The 16764-nt window shown below is 39.0% G+C and overlaps 1 protein-coding gene across 2 annotated transcripts in view; it reads right to left on the bottom strand.

Moving 5' to 3' along the window:
- CEP72 (centrosomal protein 72) overlaps nucleotides 1-16764 on the bottom strand; it is a 46947-nt gene that overhangs the window by 19040 nt on the left and 11143 nt on the right. For both annotated transcript variants that reach the window (XM_024218564.2, XM_024218565.2), the window contains exons 4-10: nucleotides 15992-16106; nucleotides 10745-10923; nucleotides 9867-9970; nucleotides 6964-7015; nucleotides 6093-6305; nucleotides 3405-3712; nucleotides 528-666 (exon numbers count right to left, since the gene is read on the bottom strand). In XM_024218564.2, coding sequence (XP_024074332.2) covers nucleotides 528-666; nucleotides 3405-3712; nucleotides 6093-6305; nucleotides 6964-7015; nucleotides 9867-9970; nucleotides 10745-10923; nucleotides 15992-16106 — 1110 coding nt within the window. The remainder of the gene's footprint in view (nucleotides 1-527; nucleotides 667-3404; nucleotides 3713-6092; nucleotides 6306-6963; nucleotides 7016-9866; nucleotides 9971-10744; nucleotides 10924-15991; nucleotides 16107-16764) is intronic.

The following is a 16764-nucleotide window of genomic DNA, read 5'->3' as shown; positions in this document are numbered from 1 at the left end:
TGATGCAGAAAAACAAAGAGATACCACCTGCCCTCTTACACCAGTGCGCTGCTGGGTTGTAATATAGGCCTAAATTAAGATCAAAGCTAGTTGGTCTAACAGTGGTACAACATCTTACTTCTGTTTGGCCTGAGACCACCGTTCTAACACTGTATTTTTATTCACTTCTGGTTTTCATGTCCAATGAATAAGTAAAATAAAAGCCACCTTATGCACGGATGTGGAATTGCTTATGTCGGTCTTCAGTCCATAATGTGTTGAATGGATTATTATTATCGGATTAGGTGCTGGAAATCTGATTACTGATTATCATGCCATAGACAGAGGCTAAAATCTATCATTTAAATTACACTAGTCAAGATGGAATTATATCGCAAACTCACAAAACCTGAAAACACACTAATCTGTTAATACACGAAGCTCCTGTGTTTCCAAGCAAGCCCCAATAAATAATGATTTTTCTATACATTCTATATAAATCTTAGGTTGTTCACTAATCTCTGTTAAAATATCTTTTTCTTACTTACAAAGAAATTTCTCATTGCAGTGGAGTGATTTATAACCATTCCAATATTTGTCCACTAAGTCCAGAAGATGTTCCATAGGTGTTGCTTCATACAGATGTTTATTAGCTGACTGAGTTGCTACTTGATGCGTTTCAGACACCTGAATTAAAAAAAAAAAATATCTTTCATGCACTAGAACTGCAAACGTTTTCAATTTGGTCCATATAACCTTTTAAGTGCAGAAATGTGACATGCAACAAAGAGAGGAATTTAAAGGGACAGTCAGGAAGTTTTGGCCCAAAATTTGTGTTTGTTATTAAAAAAAAACCTAGAAAATAACACCAATATTATGCATCTGATGAAGTGGGTATTCACCCATGAAAGCTTATGCTCCAGTACGTCTGTTAGTCTATAAGGTGCCACAGGACTCTGTCGCTTTTTACAGATCCAGACTAACACGGCTACCCCTCTGATACTAATATTATGGTGGTGGCCTTATAGTAACAGCTAATTTTAAAGATGCAGTTTCCTTCATAGTTCCCAGTTTTCTCACACTTTTATTTCTGAAAACTTTTGGTCTGAAAATACCTATGCTTGGTTTCTGCCTGAAGGTGAACTGTCTAGGAAAAATTCTGACCACAATGTTGTCAACATTTTTGATTTATGGGAGGGTAAAATATCATTACATGCAGGGCTGGTAGTACTGCCTATTAAGGTTGCCTGACACTTCCCACTATAAGACACTGTTTTCAGTTGCTTATAACTTTGCCAAACTTTAACCATTTCAATTGAAATTTTATATGCTGGGTGTTTTTTGCCTGGTTTTTTTTGGGGGGTGGGTGGGTGGAGGGGGGGAATTGCAGCCAAAATAGTTAGGTCATTTCCAAAAACGCAGCTTAAAAAAAATACATTTTGCCCATGTTAATAACTTCTGACGATCTTTTCTCTGAACAGCTCTGGCATCCCCATGCTTTGCAATGGTGACCTGAAATTTGACAAGGATGTGGCCTTTGTGTCAGGAATCCATTGTTTGCCCCTTGTTTAAATTTGCCCAAATCTGGCCAATTTATAAGACTTTGGAGGGGAGGGGAGGGGGGAATGCAAGTCTGCACATGCTCAGTAGAGGCTTCCTAGACTTCTGTTACCATAATCTCCAAAAATTTCATCTTCACTGAGCATGCTTGAGCCTCTCTCAGTTCCTAGTGCTGACCAGACTGCCATGCACCATCCCTATCACTTGATTAGTCACTTGCCTAACACTGAACAGGAACTCTGAGGCATAGGCAGGGACAGAATCCAATACCAAGGGCAGAATTCAACTGCCTTAACCACGAGACCATCCTTTCCCTTCCTGCAATCCCCTGCCTCATTCACTACACGCCCTCCAACTTCTGCAACAAATGAGGCAGGAGTGCTACAGACAACAGCCTCCTTCACTACACAATCCTGATTCATCCCCAGAGCAAGCTCCCTTGCAGTGAATGAGGCAAGGGATCTGTGTGTGTGTGGGGGGGGGAAACAGCATTTAATCACATAATTAAAGACTGTGTATTATTTATAACCTATACATGGAAGGGGCCAGGCAACATTAATTCTAACGTTTTGAGTATTTGAATTTGCAAGCTTAATGTTTTTAATGTAGTTTTTCTTGTGTACTATATACACATAGAGGGAGAAAATGTGTTTTCTCCAGGACAACTACTGTAATCAAACATTTTTTAATAGGGTTACAGCAAAAACAAATGGAATTTGAAACACCATACACACACAGTACTGCTTGGTTTGGGCAGTGGGAAAGTAAAAAGTTGTAAGTGATTGAAAGTTGGTTTTTTTTGAGCTTTCAGATCAGCATCTACTAAATTTCAGCAGAGCTTAGTGAAGCTCCATCTGACACTAAGTCCCTCTCAACTTAGCCAAGGGTCCAGTGCCCAGTTACCTCAGTCTGCTCTAGGACAATTTCAGGAGGGAGATAGTAGCTTTTACTAAACATACATGGACAAATCTTCACTCAGACAACCATAACATCAGGGAGAGCGGATACATATAAAAATGAATTCCGCAAGAACAGGGTCTTTTTGCAGTGTTTACTGACTACTGCAATATTCAGTACATTGTAATTTTTCATTTTTAAAAAGTATGTCTCTGTTTGTGAAGTTGCAGCCACTACAGAATAAAACTTTCTCCAGCCAAAGAATAGCAAGAGCAAAGACAGGAATTCATCTCCCTGAGATGTGAACTACAAAGCCAAATTGTAAATAAGCATGGGGTATTTGCTTTAATATTTTTTTTTTTTAAAAGGACTCTTGCCAACTCCCACAACTTTATCACAATTTCTATTTACTGCAATTTCTATTTACTGTAAGGAACAAAACAATCCTGCATTTTTAGGGAGCTGGAGAGGATGATCTAACAGTATCTATTAACTAACTTGAAGCTGCTGCAGAAATTCCAGGGCAACACAGAATTCTGCACTGCTATGCCACACAAGTCAGGAGGCCTTGCTGCAAAGGTTAGGTCCAGTATACAACAAAGCACACAGGGCCTTGCCATATACTGTCAGTATATCATCTTGACAATCCTCAGTCTTTTACTGCATCAGTGAGACTAATAGTCACTCCTAAACCATGTTCCTCCATGTTAGCATTCTGCAGTGTCAGATCAGATAATGAGCAAGCTAAATTACTATTTTATAATAATGGCTGTGGATGTTATGGGCACTCATTCATGGCAAAATAAAGACAGTGCACTGACGACAACAAACTGGTATTGGTTGAGGAAAAACTAAACACTATTTTGTTTTGTCTTTAGTAACTGTCCATTTTAATAGTTCAATCTAATAATAAATAATGAAACTAAACACTTTAAAGAAATCACCAACTCTTCTATTCTAGCGTTTACCTCTCTGACATCTGTAGTTTTACTATTTGGCCTTTGCTCTTCAGGTCCAGGTCCCTGAATGGAAGGAGGATGGTTTCTGCCACTCTCTTGCATTGTTTCTTGTTTAGACACATTCACACTAACATTAGGTTGTCCATTATTTTTCTGCAAAGCTGCAGAGTAAGTTTGGTTCTGAACTGGTTGGTTTCCTCCATTACGTGATGTTCTATTGCAAAGTAATCTAGATCCTGATAATGTATTAAAAATCTTCTGAGCCTGTGTATGCATCTTTGGAGAGGAGAGGACTGGAGAAGAAATTTCTTGAGAGTCTCCAAAAGAAAAAATACAGAGTCACTTAACCAGAATGACCTTGTTCTTTTAAATTAGTATCAAAAGTCAAAATTAACAAAACATTAATATTCCATTTTTAAACAAGGGTTGAACTATTTTTTTATTGAACACTGGTAAAGAGATTATAAAGTTAATTGGTCCAGAGAACAGGTTTATTACTAGGATAGGTCAGGAAATTTTAACTTTTTTCAGCTTTGAAATAAGCATGTTTTTCATTGAGTGACATCTAAGTATATATTATATAAATTATTTCAAAATGAATAACAGATTTACCTCCAGTCTACTAGTCATTCAATATTATGTACAGTGCCACTCTGTCTTAGAATTATGTTATTGAAACCAAAAGGTAAGCATTATGTAGAGATATTATTGTAGTAGTTACAATAAAATGTTTGTTTAAAAAACTAGAGGCAGGTTAAGATTGAAGCCCAAATTTAAATTTACTGAATTAAAAAAGAAACAAAAAAACACCTCTGTCCTAAGCGTAAGCATGATAAGCTACATAGAAGATCGAATATCAAAATTAAATTTATAAGGGAAGCTGCACAAAAATTTTTAACCACAGAGTCACTACTTGGGCTTAGTACAAATGTCATTTCATGACAATATCATTTAGAACTTTTAAAGTACTGATGTTCATGCTAACCTAATATGCTATGGAATCAATGAAGACTGAGTAAGTTAAACCAACTAATATTTGGCACCAGTGCTCTTTAAGTGAGAGCTGATTATAATGTGGCCAACAACAGCCCTTTGTGCTTAAATTGAAAGACATTAGTTGAACAAAAGTATTTCATTACTATAGTCTAGAATATAGGTACATACTTCAGGAAATGAGTGGAGAGTTCATTTATTAAACAATCCTTGTCAAATGGCAAACATTATATAGCAATATTAGAAAAATCCACTAGGTGGGGCCATTGACATGGACCAGATATTAAACCTGAGACCTTCCAAGAAGATTTCAACCAAAATTCCTTCTGGGGACTGTGGCTGCTGCACAGTCCTCCTAGAACCCATTTAAGACTATGTCTTCACTGCACAAGAAAAAAAAAGTGTGGGGGTTTTATTTACTTTTTCTCTTGAGATGCCTGTCCATATAGTGGAGACAATACACTGGTACTTTTCTACTAGAGCCAAGTGAAATTTTTCAGTCCAATACCTTATTTGCCAAAAAATGCATTTTTAGGTCAATTCAATCTATTTACAAATTTGGGTTGATTTCAGCAAATAGCTTCAGCCGAATAAATGAGAAAAATTCAAAAGAAAATTGTTCATATCAATGTTTTTTAAATGAGACATTTCAACTTTTCGAAACAAAGTTTCATTTTGATATTTTGCTAGACTAGTTTAAATAAATTTTAAAAGTAACAAAATATTTCACTTTGACCTCAAACAAACCTTGTTTTAATTTCAGTCACTAAACTGAAAAATCAGTTATTGACTCTGCTCTACTCTTTACTTCGCAGCCCCCACAGGTTTGACCTCTACTAGCTACGTTGAGGTAAACGCTACCGATGCTTTGTCTCTACTATGATTTTTCACCGAGCGCTAACTCTGTTTTCTCTAGAAAAGAGGGGGAGAGGAAGAGTTAGTCAGAGGCTCCCCCAAATAACTGAAATAAGCAATTGGGCTAGATTCTGTGGTGTATGTCTCAGGAAGCTCAGCACAGATGGCACCCCACCAGGCATCTTTGCGTCTACCAGATTGTACCTGTTCTAAGGGAGATTACAGCCCCTAGTGTAAGTCAGATGGTTTCCAAGGGGTTTGCTAATTTATGGCAACCTCTCCAGCTATTTTGGGTTAAAGAGCAACCCCTAGTCATGTTGCTCCAAATGCTATGGCCTATCTCCCTTCTGCCATGCCCCTATGCCGGGCGCTGTAAGGTTGGGAGGGGCAGCACGGAGCCATGTACGTTGGTCCCATGCTGGTCCTGCACCAGGGAAAATTCTCTCTGGGGCCCTTGCAGTTCCATTATGATTCCTATATGCCACTGGATGTGAGGTGCGGGAGACACGCTCGTCTTTCACCAACCTGTGAGTAAATAAAAATGTACGCAAGTCACATCTTGACTAGAATTTCAAAAAGTTGTTTATAATCTGACTTTGACTAACAAATACAGAACACACGGAAATGAATTGGATTTGTAGACAGTTTGGGGTTTGTTTGTCTTTTCATTTGGAGTTAACAGAGGTCTGACTAAAAAGATTAGAAATACACTCAGAAAACCACAAATGAGATAGCAGAACTGCTGTAACCAGACACTTCAATATAAACACACAGCGGACAATGAAAGTTTGCATTATAGAGGTTATCTGAACAACTCAAGAAAAAGCACAAAACTTCTGCATTGGTTACCTGGATGGGGTGTGAAATTGGCATGTGTTGTAATTTTTTTATAAGATTCAGCCTCATCTTGAAATTTCAGATTAGGATCTCTCTTAGGAAGATCTTGACTCTTATTGTCTGAAAATGTAACTTTGGTGCTATTTTTCCTTTTCTCATTCCCTTGCTTAATGGTATTATGTACAACAGGCAGAGTTGGTGAACAATCAGGCAAACTTCTGTACTCTAGAAACAAATTATATTATGTTTTAAATATTTATTTAATCTCCTTAAATTAGATGGTAGGAAGTAACATAATAAACACACATCTTGGAATTTGTAACATAGAATACTCGGTGATCCTCTATCAGAATAAACTTTTTTAAAAGATGGTAAAGTAATGGCTATTTATTTTTGCACTGCAATTAATCCAAGTTTTGAATCTTTATTCGGGAAACTGGGTGTGTATAGCTTTGTAAATTTCTAATTTAACATTGCAATGAGTCTCCTGTAGATCTCCACATAATAGCAATACACAGGATGCAGAATTATTTGCATAAGGTATGAACCTGAAATATTTTCAAATACTATTGCAGGGCTAACAATGAGTAATTTTATCTTTGATAAAAGTATCTGACACAAACATGAAGTCAATGATTAAAAACTAGAATAGATTAAATTATTCTCTCAATGCATGTTGAAGCCGTCGGCTTTTCCTTTATTTGTCAGTAAAACTCCCATAGCAGTAAAATTAATGGTAAATAGCCCCATTAAATTGGAATATCCTATAATTGACAAATGAGATTAAAAACTACATAATCTTTACTCATTGGTTGTACTAAAGATTGTTCTTTGTACACAGACATAATATACAGCACAAGATTAACACACAAACAACTGTTACCTTCGTCAGTTTCCTGAACTTTCAATGCCTTTCTGTTTTCTGAACTAACATCCTAGATTTAAAAATATCAATACATAATCAGTACGAAAACATAGCACTCAGGAAACTATACTGCAAATCTGATAAAGTGCTTCAAATCAAGACTTATGCCTTGAAAGCTTTATTCTGCCTCTTAAAATGAAATAATCAGCTGTTATAGGAAAACCACAGAATCCAGGATTCTGTACAGGTAAATAAAGGAGGTATGTATTTTAAAATAATATTGTTTTTAAAGTGCAAAGATAGTTGCACTTTCGAGCACACATTGTAACTGGTTTGGTATGTTGAACAGTTTATTAAGAAAAATTTCTAAACTTTAGTTCATCTTTACGTAAAGTGTACCGCCACTTAGACCCCAATCCCATAAAGTCTTGTACTTTAAGCATCTGTGCAATTCAATTTATTTCAAATGGATTACACACATGCTCAAAATTAAGCACCTGCATAAATCTTTACAGTATTGGGGCCCTAGAGTTTACAATTCAGTAGAAATTTTGGCAGGTAATGTCTTCCCTGAATTAACTGTACTTCCTATAAGAACATGTAAGTGAATGATAGATTAACAAGAAAACATTTCCAAAGTGCTTGTCTAGAGTTCTCCTTTTCTCTCACTAGTTTTTCCCCCTTTCAAAAGGGAGATAGAAAACAAATGCTGAAGCTAATAGTAGATTTTATAGATACAGAACAGTACTCAGCTTATTATTACTGGACCAGAACAGTGAAATATTTAGCAAGATGTTCATGGCATCTTGGGGTGCGAATCTGCCACACACTAAACTGTCCATGCAGACCCTGCTGATGGGTGTTAACGGTTTGCTAGTGCACTTTGAGCTAGTCCAGAGAACTACGTCAAAGCACACTAACAAACTGTTAATACGGATCATCAGGGTCCACATGGACATTTGGTCCATGGCAGGCTAGGGCAGGGAAGATTCACACCCCCGTTTGCTGCAAACTAAATGTTCATATAGACAAGCCCTTACCCTGCATTAGTGCAAAATTCTAGGGAATAATTTAAGAGTAATTTCTGAAACTCTATTCTCACTTCAACTCATATCTTACCTTTAAAAAAAAAAAAAATTATTCTGGGCCAGATTCAGTCTTTATGTGCAGATACTATTTTTCTCCATGACTCAGAAAGCACCCTCCTACTTAAAAGCTGCAACTCCCTCACAAAAAACCCTGAGTAAACAGATGGGCTTTGCAATGTGACCCAAAGATTAAGAACCTTAAGCTCTCTCTTTCCCAAAGAAGGGAGCAAGATCTATAACTGAGGAGTCTCCTCTGAAAAACACCCTGCCATGAGACCCCTCATGTAAATTTGGGGCCAGTCAATTTAAGGAGACTTGATGGTCTCAACAGTCAGACAAAAGCATAAGGAGAGAGGTGGCTGCTAAAGTAGTCGGGGCCCAAACCAATAATGAACTTCTGAGCAAAAAATCAGTATCTTGAACTGTATCCAGAATAAATTGGTAGCAAATGAAGTCTCGGGAGCGTAGATTTAAATGGTCCTTTTCTAAAATACCACTGAGTCTGCCCTCATTCTGCATTAGCCCCTCTTTGCATGCAATACTACTAAGCAGTGGAAGTGCCAAAACCAGAATAGCCTTGGTTTAAAAGGGAAGGGGCTGCCGACAGGGCCTTCTCCATGAAGGAAACCTAAGCTTTGGAGCTCGCTCTCCTCCTGATCCAAATTAGTCCAAAGCTGTTTACCTTCAAGACACTGAAAACCCTCTATTTGCTCAAGATTTTGGAGAAGGATATCTTTATTCTTCCTTTTTAATTTTGGCTACATGGGTAATGTTAGGTTACTTGTGTTGATTAATATTTTTCCATTACCTGTCAAAGTCACCTACACACAAAAGACACTTTTGTGAATGTAAACTGAAATCTATTCAGGCAAAAGTGGTCATTATATATGGCTCTGAGCATTAAAATTTAAATTCCTTGGATTTTGGCACGTACCAGGTCAGTGCCAAATGGGGATTGAAACCAACCTGCACATTAGTAATTGCATGTATTAATGGATACTGTGTTGATTCTATGACTGATTTTAATCGGCATCCACCCATTTCTGCCAAAGAGATTTTGCCTGTCAAGCACCTCACATTCTTTTAGAACTATATTAATAAAAACAAACCAACCACACAATAAAAGCAGAACTCCATTTTGAACTTTTTTTCTACTAACCAACTCACAGAACATTAAGGGTATGTCTACACTGCAATAAAAGATGCATGGCTGACCTGGGTCAGCTGATTATTTTTTTTGGCTCGCAGGGCTCTAAGACCCCACAAAGGGGGAGGGTCCCAGAGTCTGGACTCCCGCTCGAGCCTTAACGTCTACATTGCAATTTTATAGCACTGCAGTTCAGTACCGAGTCAGCTGACTGGGCCAGTTGCAGGTGTACTGGGGGGGTCTCATCACAGTGCAGATGTATGCAAAGGGAGCCCTAAAATTTCCCACTGTTGCTACCACTGGTGCAGTTCTACTGGTGTTAGCATTGGTATGAGGGTTAGTATAGTCTAACTGCCAGCATTTTAATCATCGTATTACCTAACCCTACTCAGAGCAGGACTGAATGTGATTAAAATAGTGGTAGCCACAAGAGTTTTGATCCAATAGTGGTAGCCATCCCATTTTTGAACCAATACCATCAACTGAACTAAGCTGAAAATACCCGACAAAGACTAGATTCAAACATTTAAGATCACTTCATTTACAGCCACAGAAAGGGCATTCCTACAAGCCTGCACTTGTGTATCTAGTATTTCTCCCAAAATCTGTATAATAGCTTACAGGCTTAAATAGTTAAAGACAACACAATACAAGTTTGTTTGTCTGGGTTTTTTTTTTTTTTTTACCATAGGCATATTTGCCTGTTGCTTCCGCATTTGTAGGCTGATGGGTCTGGTTTCAGATTTCCTATTCATAGTAATGCCAACATTATCTTCAATATTGCGAATACCTTGGGAAATAAGAGACTGAATTAAAGGTTAGTAGTTTTATAAAACAGGCTAAGTTTAATAGGGTTGCAACATAATAGATATACATGTGAAGAGAGTGTAGTTATATAGAGTCACAGGGCCTCTCTGGATCCTGGAGGATTGATCCACTAGTTTGAGGAGTCAATCTTCCTGTTACATTTACAGGGGTCCAATCCAGCCCCACCCCATTCCCAAATGCAAAAGAAAGTCCCTCAAAACACTTTTCTTTCCAATATGTGGAAATAGCTCAAGGGGGAGGTGACATGGCCCAGAATTCTTAGGGCTCCAATATAAGTTTCTGGATATAGTACTTGCATGGAGGGGAAAGTACTACTATTGCACCTCTGCAGAGCTCTTTTGGACTTATGTTATGATTTTTATTTTATAAAAGGAGTATTTTATTTCATAGTATTTTTCAAAGTTTCTACTAAGGGATGTGTCACAAGATAATGGAGGTTTTACTCAATTTCTCTTCCATATAGCACGTTTCATATAAAATATGATACATAATAAAGATTTTAATGGAAAAGTAAGCAAAGAATATTAATGTTTACATATAGTTCAATACATAAAAAATCTTTAATTTTAGCCTTTTGTTTATTTTATGCAAGCAAAGTAAGTAGACTGCTTTAAAAATGCTAAAGTGATGCATTTGAAAATATTCAAAGACAGAGAAGATATGGCCCCTAAACTCTGAAGATCTACTTTTTAAACTATTCACTAATTACCTAATTTTTAAAGGTATATCAACATACTTTGTAAACTGTGAAATTCTACTTCAGGGTCCTTTTTAGCTGATCCTGCTATCCCAAGAGGTTTGCTCAAGTCCCATTCACACTTTGTAATTAAGTTTAGCACTGCTTCATCTTCTTCATCCATCACTGAACACTTCCTTGACATGGAGTTAATATATGCTATCCGTGGCTGGCCAGATCTGTTAAGGAAAATATGCTGTCACACTGTCACCTTATTTTAATGTTGTGGTTCCCTGTATTTAAAGATCTTTTTCGTGTTGATAAAAACCAACTTTAACATTGATACTCAGCAAAATAAGTAGTGGACCAGCCCAGTTTTTTATTCTAGGTAAAAGATTAGTTGTTTTCTTACAAGATATTGGATAAAGCACTAGATTGACTCAGGAGATCTGGTTTTAATTCCTAGCTCTGCCACAAATTTCCTGTGTGATTTTTAGACCATTCACTTAATCTCTGAGTCCCAGTTTCCCATCTATGAAATGGGAATAATACAGTCTTTCTTCTACCTTTTGTCTGTGTTTGTCTGCAACTGACTCCAATCTATATTGTAATTATTGGGGGGAGAGGGAGAATGAATGATAATATGTTGAAAGGAATCTTCCAACACATTTTTAGAAGTAAAATTAAAATGCTATGATTTGTATGCAACTTCCCAGCTAATTTAAGGTTGATTATAAACTTTTACAACAAATTTTAAATTTGCTGTAAGTTTCAAAATATTTAGTGACTGATTATTGAAAGAATTCAATTCTTAAGATTTAAAAAAGCAGTAACAGCACATGAAATTTACAGCATGACAAGATTAACACCTGCTAGTACAGGTAAAGTTTGTAACAGTGGTACCATGAACCAATTTTTTCAATTAAATAATATTTTTGGAGATATGTGCTCAATCACATCAGCTCCTGAAAAGTAGTTACAGCTGAACTGGGGTTGGATGCCTCAGCCACCAAAGTAAAAGGGAAATTTCCACAAAGGGATTTAGGTGCTTAACTGCTACTTTAGGTTCTCAAGTCCAAAATCCAGATCTCCAAAATCCCATGCAGCTGCTGCATAACCCTGTAGGTGCCTAAATTCCCTAGGTATTTAAGTTTCTGCCAATAAAGTTCCCTACATTTCTCGTGCCCAGTTAAGCCACACCTCTCTCATACAGTATTGGCTGCTCAGCTTGTTGGCTTTTGTGAATCTCCTTTTCATGTGCCTAGGGAGCCCGATCAGTGCCCCATTTGTTAGGCACTGTACAAACACACAACAAAAAGATTGCCGATTAACAATCTAATTACATAATAGGTTAAGTAAGAGTAACTGAACGGCTTTTAAAATGAAATCCAGAAGGGCAAAAGGCATTTTGAATACAAGAATCTTCCACTATAAATCCATTTGTAATGATTTTCACTCTCAGAAAATGATCTGATGTCCAGCTCTGGATGTGGAAAGACAAGCCAACAAGCACTCAGGGTGGAATCCACAAAGGGACTTAGGTGCTATGACACTGATTGTTGAATTGCCTAACTTTTAGCGCCTACAAACTCACAGTAACACTGTGATCCGCAAAACATGAGTTAGGCACCTAGGTTCCCCATACAATGCAGGGGGAAGAGATATGAGCCTTCAAAGGCGATCCATAAAAGCCAGCATGCTAGGCAGGGATCCATCTTAGATATCCAATGGGAGATGCCAAAGACGGGTATGTGCTAGCCACCTATCTCTGGGCAGGGGACGAGGCTTAAGTCCAGGCTGTAGAGTGGTTCCTATCTCTGCTAAGTATCAGGGGGTAGCCGTGTTAGTCTGTATCCACAAAAACAACAAAGAGTCCAGTGGCACATTAAAGACTAACAAATTTATTTGGGCATAAGCTTTTGTGGGTAAAAAACTCACTTCTTCAGCTGCATGAGTGAAAATTACAGATGCAGGCATTATATACTGACATGAAGAAAAGGGAGTTACCTCACAAGTGGAGAACCAGTGTTGACAGGGCCAATTCGATCAGGGTGGATGTAGTCCAATAATTGATGAGGAGGTGTCAATTCCAGGAGAGGCAAAGCTGCTTTTGTAGTGAGCCAGCCACTCCCAGTCCCTATTCAAGCCCAAATTAATGGTGTTACATTTGCAAATGAATTTTAGTTCTGCAGTTTCTCCTTGAAGTCTGTTTTTGAAGTTTTTTTGTTCAAGTATGGCTACTTTTAAATCTGTTATAGAGTGTCCAGGAAGACTGAAGTGTTCTACTGGTTTTTGTATGTTACCGTTTCTGATGTCCGATTTGTGTCCATTTATTCTTTTATGTAGAGACTGTCCGGTTTGGCCAATGTACATGGCAGAGGGGCATTGCTGGCACATGATGGCGCATATAACATTAGTAGATGTGCAGGTGAATGAGTCTTTGATGGTGTGGCTGATGTGGTTGAGTCATCTGATGGTGTCGCTAGAGTAGATATGGGGACAGAGTAGGCAATGAGGTTCGCTACAGCGATTGGTTCCTGGGTTAGTGTTTCTGCAGTGTAGTGTGTACTTGCTGGTGAATATTTGCTTCAGGTTGGGGGGCTGTCTGTAAGCAAGGACCGGCATGCCTCCCAAGGTTCGTGAGAGTAAGGGATAGTTTTCCAGGATAGGTTGTAGATCGTTGATGGTGTGCTGGAGAAGTTTTAGCTGGGGGCTGTATGTGACGGCCAGTGGGAGAACACTTCAATCTTCCTGGACATTCTATAACAGATTTAAAAGTAGCCATACTTGAACAAAAAAGAAGTGGGTTTTTTACCCACGAAAGCTTATGCCCAAATAAATATGTTAGTCTCCAAGGTGCCACCGGACTCCTTGTTGTTTTTGTGGATACAGACTAACACGGCTACCCCCTGGTACTTGACAGCATGCAAGGCTTTGAATTTAGCCGTATGGAGTGGAAATCCATCAACCTCAACAAAAAACTTGGGGTGCTGCCTTCTCTCAACGCAGCAGCTCAGGGCCAGATGAGCTCTGTCAGGCCTCGGCCGGGGAAGGGGCTCCTCTCCCGAGCCGCGGCAGCTCTGGCGGGCCTTGAGAGACTGCTGTGCAGCCGTGCAGCTTACAGGGAACATAGCACAGCACTCTACTGAGAGTTAGGTGACCTCAGTTCAAATCCTTTCTCCCCCTCCAGCACAGGGGGTAATTGAACCTCCCATTGAGACCCTAACTACTGGGACAAAAATTATAAAATGGGAGACACTATCACCACCACCTCCAACCAGATTTTGAATGGGACCTAATCTGGTAGGTGGCCTCAACATGCTTGCTCTACTGGGCTCCACATGCAACTTAGACAGATGAACACCTTGTGACGCTGCTTCCCATATTTTTCAGAGTAATATTATATGATTGACACAATCAATGTATTTTATGCAAGATAGATCATATGAGGTATCACTGGAAAGGTTATTTACAAAATAGGATTATCCTATTTGTATGAATGTATCATTTTTGCATCTGAAGTTAGGACTTTTGACAATACATCTGTACTACAAAAGTGTCTGCACCTGGGGAACAACCACCAGACAGAATGCAACCAGTCTGGCTGGCTAGCTGGGAACAAGTCAATGGACCATTAGGGAGAACAATAGGTCTTTGAAGATGCTAATCTCCCACCTTCCTGAGCTTTCCTGGGATGCTACAAAAAACCTCTGACTCATGGCTGCTTTGACACTGCAGGGTCATATGATCAAGTCATCTGGTACTGGACTTCATGATAGAATACCAGTATGTTTCCAGGGTGGGTGGGGTGGGGAACCACACTGGAAAACAAAGGACTCCTGCTACATGTAAAACCTATTTAAGGCAGGGGAGTGACATAATCAGGGTCATTCTTCACTGAATCCCCACCCAGAATGACTGCTGGAAATATCTAAGAAACGAAGACAAAGTGGGGGGAGAAGAGCTGAGACCAGGCTAGAAAGGTGTCTGGACTGTGAAAGAAATATCTGGATTTTTAAGCTGCAAGTAAGAGCAGCTTGCCTTCAAGAACCACTGAAATCTACCAAAAACAACATTTAGGGTGAGAAATTACTACTTGTAACCAGTTTCTTTAGTATCTTAAGCTTAGTTTGGGTGTTTGGTTCATTTGATAGGTAATCTGCTTTGATCTGTTTCCTAACCCTTATAATCTTTTGTAGTTAATAAACTTGGTTTTGTTAAAACCAGTTTGTGGAATTCATAATGGGGGGGGGGGGCAAAAAAGCTGTGCATATCTTTCACCACTTTGAGGGAGGGAGTGAATCTCATGAGCTTACTCTGTACAGCTTTCTTTGCAGTGCAAGATGATACAATTTTGGGTTTGCACTCCAGAGGGGGTATGCACTTGAGTGCTGGGCAATTCCCTAGCTGAAACCTACCCACGCAGAGCTGATTTCAGTGTCTGTGTCTTTCTGTAGCTGGGTGTGTCCCTACCTGTGTGTGTATTGGAGGAGACTTGAGGGTCTGGCTCAGCAGGACAGAGTAAGGGAGCCCAGGCTGGTGGAACAGGTGGGCTCAGTGGTACCCCAATACATCAGGTGGCACCAGGGAGGGAACCCGTCACACACCTATCTTCCCCTGGTTCATGAATATGTCTGGGGTGTCCAAGAGCTTAGAGTTGAGCAGCAGCATGCCGACCCAGAAGCAGGAACATAAGCACTGGGGGAGGGGGACATTTACTCTGAAAAATTTGGCACTGAGTGAGTTGATGCCTCCACTGTTTGGCAGGCATTTTGTGGATTGCAGCTAAGCCCAAACTGGAATTTACATGCCTAAGTACCTTCATAGATCCCACATTCAGATACCAGAGATTAGTGTCATTATAAAAATACAAATTGATGGGCACAGCACAGAGAAAGGCTTACTTATAGCAAGAAATCGACAAAGACAGAACTGAATATGAACAGCATTAACTGACAAATGAAGAAAGAGGAATCATGTAACCGGTAATGAGCGAGAATTCCTAAACCAGAGACCTGTGGTATTCAAAACACACAGAAATTTGCCTGAGGAATTTAAAGCACAAGTAACAAATTGGTAAGGTTTGTCAGACACAGACTTGAGTAATTCCCCAAAGTAACTCATAGGATTTAAACTGATGGGACAAGAGAGCCTTGAAGATTTTCCATACGTTTCCACAGCTGCACTTTTTGATTCTTGCACTAAGAATGTTTATAAGCTTGCCTAAGTGCAATATTTGTTTTTGAATTAAGCCCTAATTTCCTTTCCAGCACTTCAAAACTACTGCTTCTGTTACTTTGTTCATACCTTTCAATTTCATTCACTTTTGCTGTTGGTGAAGAATCTTTTAATTCAAATGCATGATCTGTGGTGAAATGCAAAAGGGATGCTTTTCGTTCACTATCTCTCACTGGTCGATCATCTAGAAAAAAAGCCACACAAAAAGGAGTCAATGTCATTAATATTTTTCACTATAGCTTTTAACTCAGGAAATTAGAGCGATATCATGGCACCTTCAACCTGACTTCATTTACAGAAGATAAACCTCTGATAATCCGTGAGGGCACAGATATTATCATGTCAGTTTTAAGGAAAATACATAACATGCTCCTAATGGCAACACGTGCATATGCCTAGGCTAGTGTTATAGAACATAATTGCTATTCCAGAGCCAAGTTTTGTAAACCCAACCCACTCTCCGGGGGCTTAAAGTTTTATGTCTGGGTTGTGTAGGTTTTTTACCTTTTTCACCAATCTTCAAGTTATCTCATAATTCATTTGTAGGAAAACAACCCCATCACATTTAAATAGACTGTAGCAGAGAGGAATGATTCTCCTCATCCTGATAGCAGGTGTTGGAAGCCCCATCAGGAGCTGAAGTTCAGGCTCTTCTGACTTAGTGGGCCAGGTATAGCTTATTAGATTCCACCCAGGATATAAGGGAGAATGGCAGACAGGAAAGGAAGCCTAGAAACAGCAATGTGGCAGCGGGTATAATAGGTCAGGGAAGGCTGAGCCTGCCCGGGCACAGTGGCAACCTCCAGACACCAGTTGTGGGTTTGGAGCGGGAAGTTTTTTCT

The sequence above is a fragment of the Terrapene carolina genome, unplaced genomic scaffold (genome assembly GCF_002925995.2).
Source record: "Terrapene carolina triunguis isolate 2854851 unplaced genomic scaffold, T_m_triunguis-2.0 Scaffold229, whole genome shotgun sequence".
Lineage (NCBI taxonomy): Eukaryota > Metazoa > Chordata > Testudines > Emydidae > Terrapene > Terrapene triunguis.
Note: the sequence above shows the minus strand (reverse complement) of the source record. Positions and strands in the feature narration are given on the sequence as shown.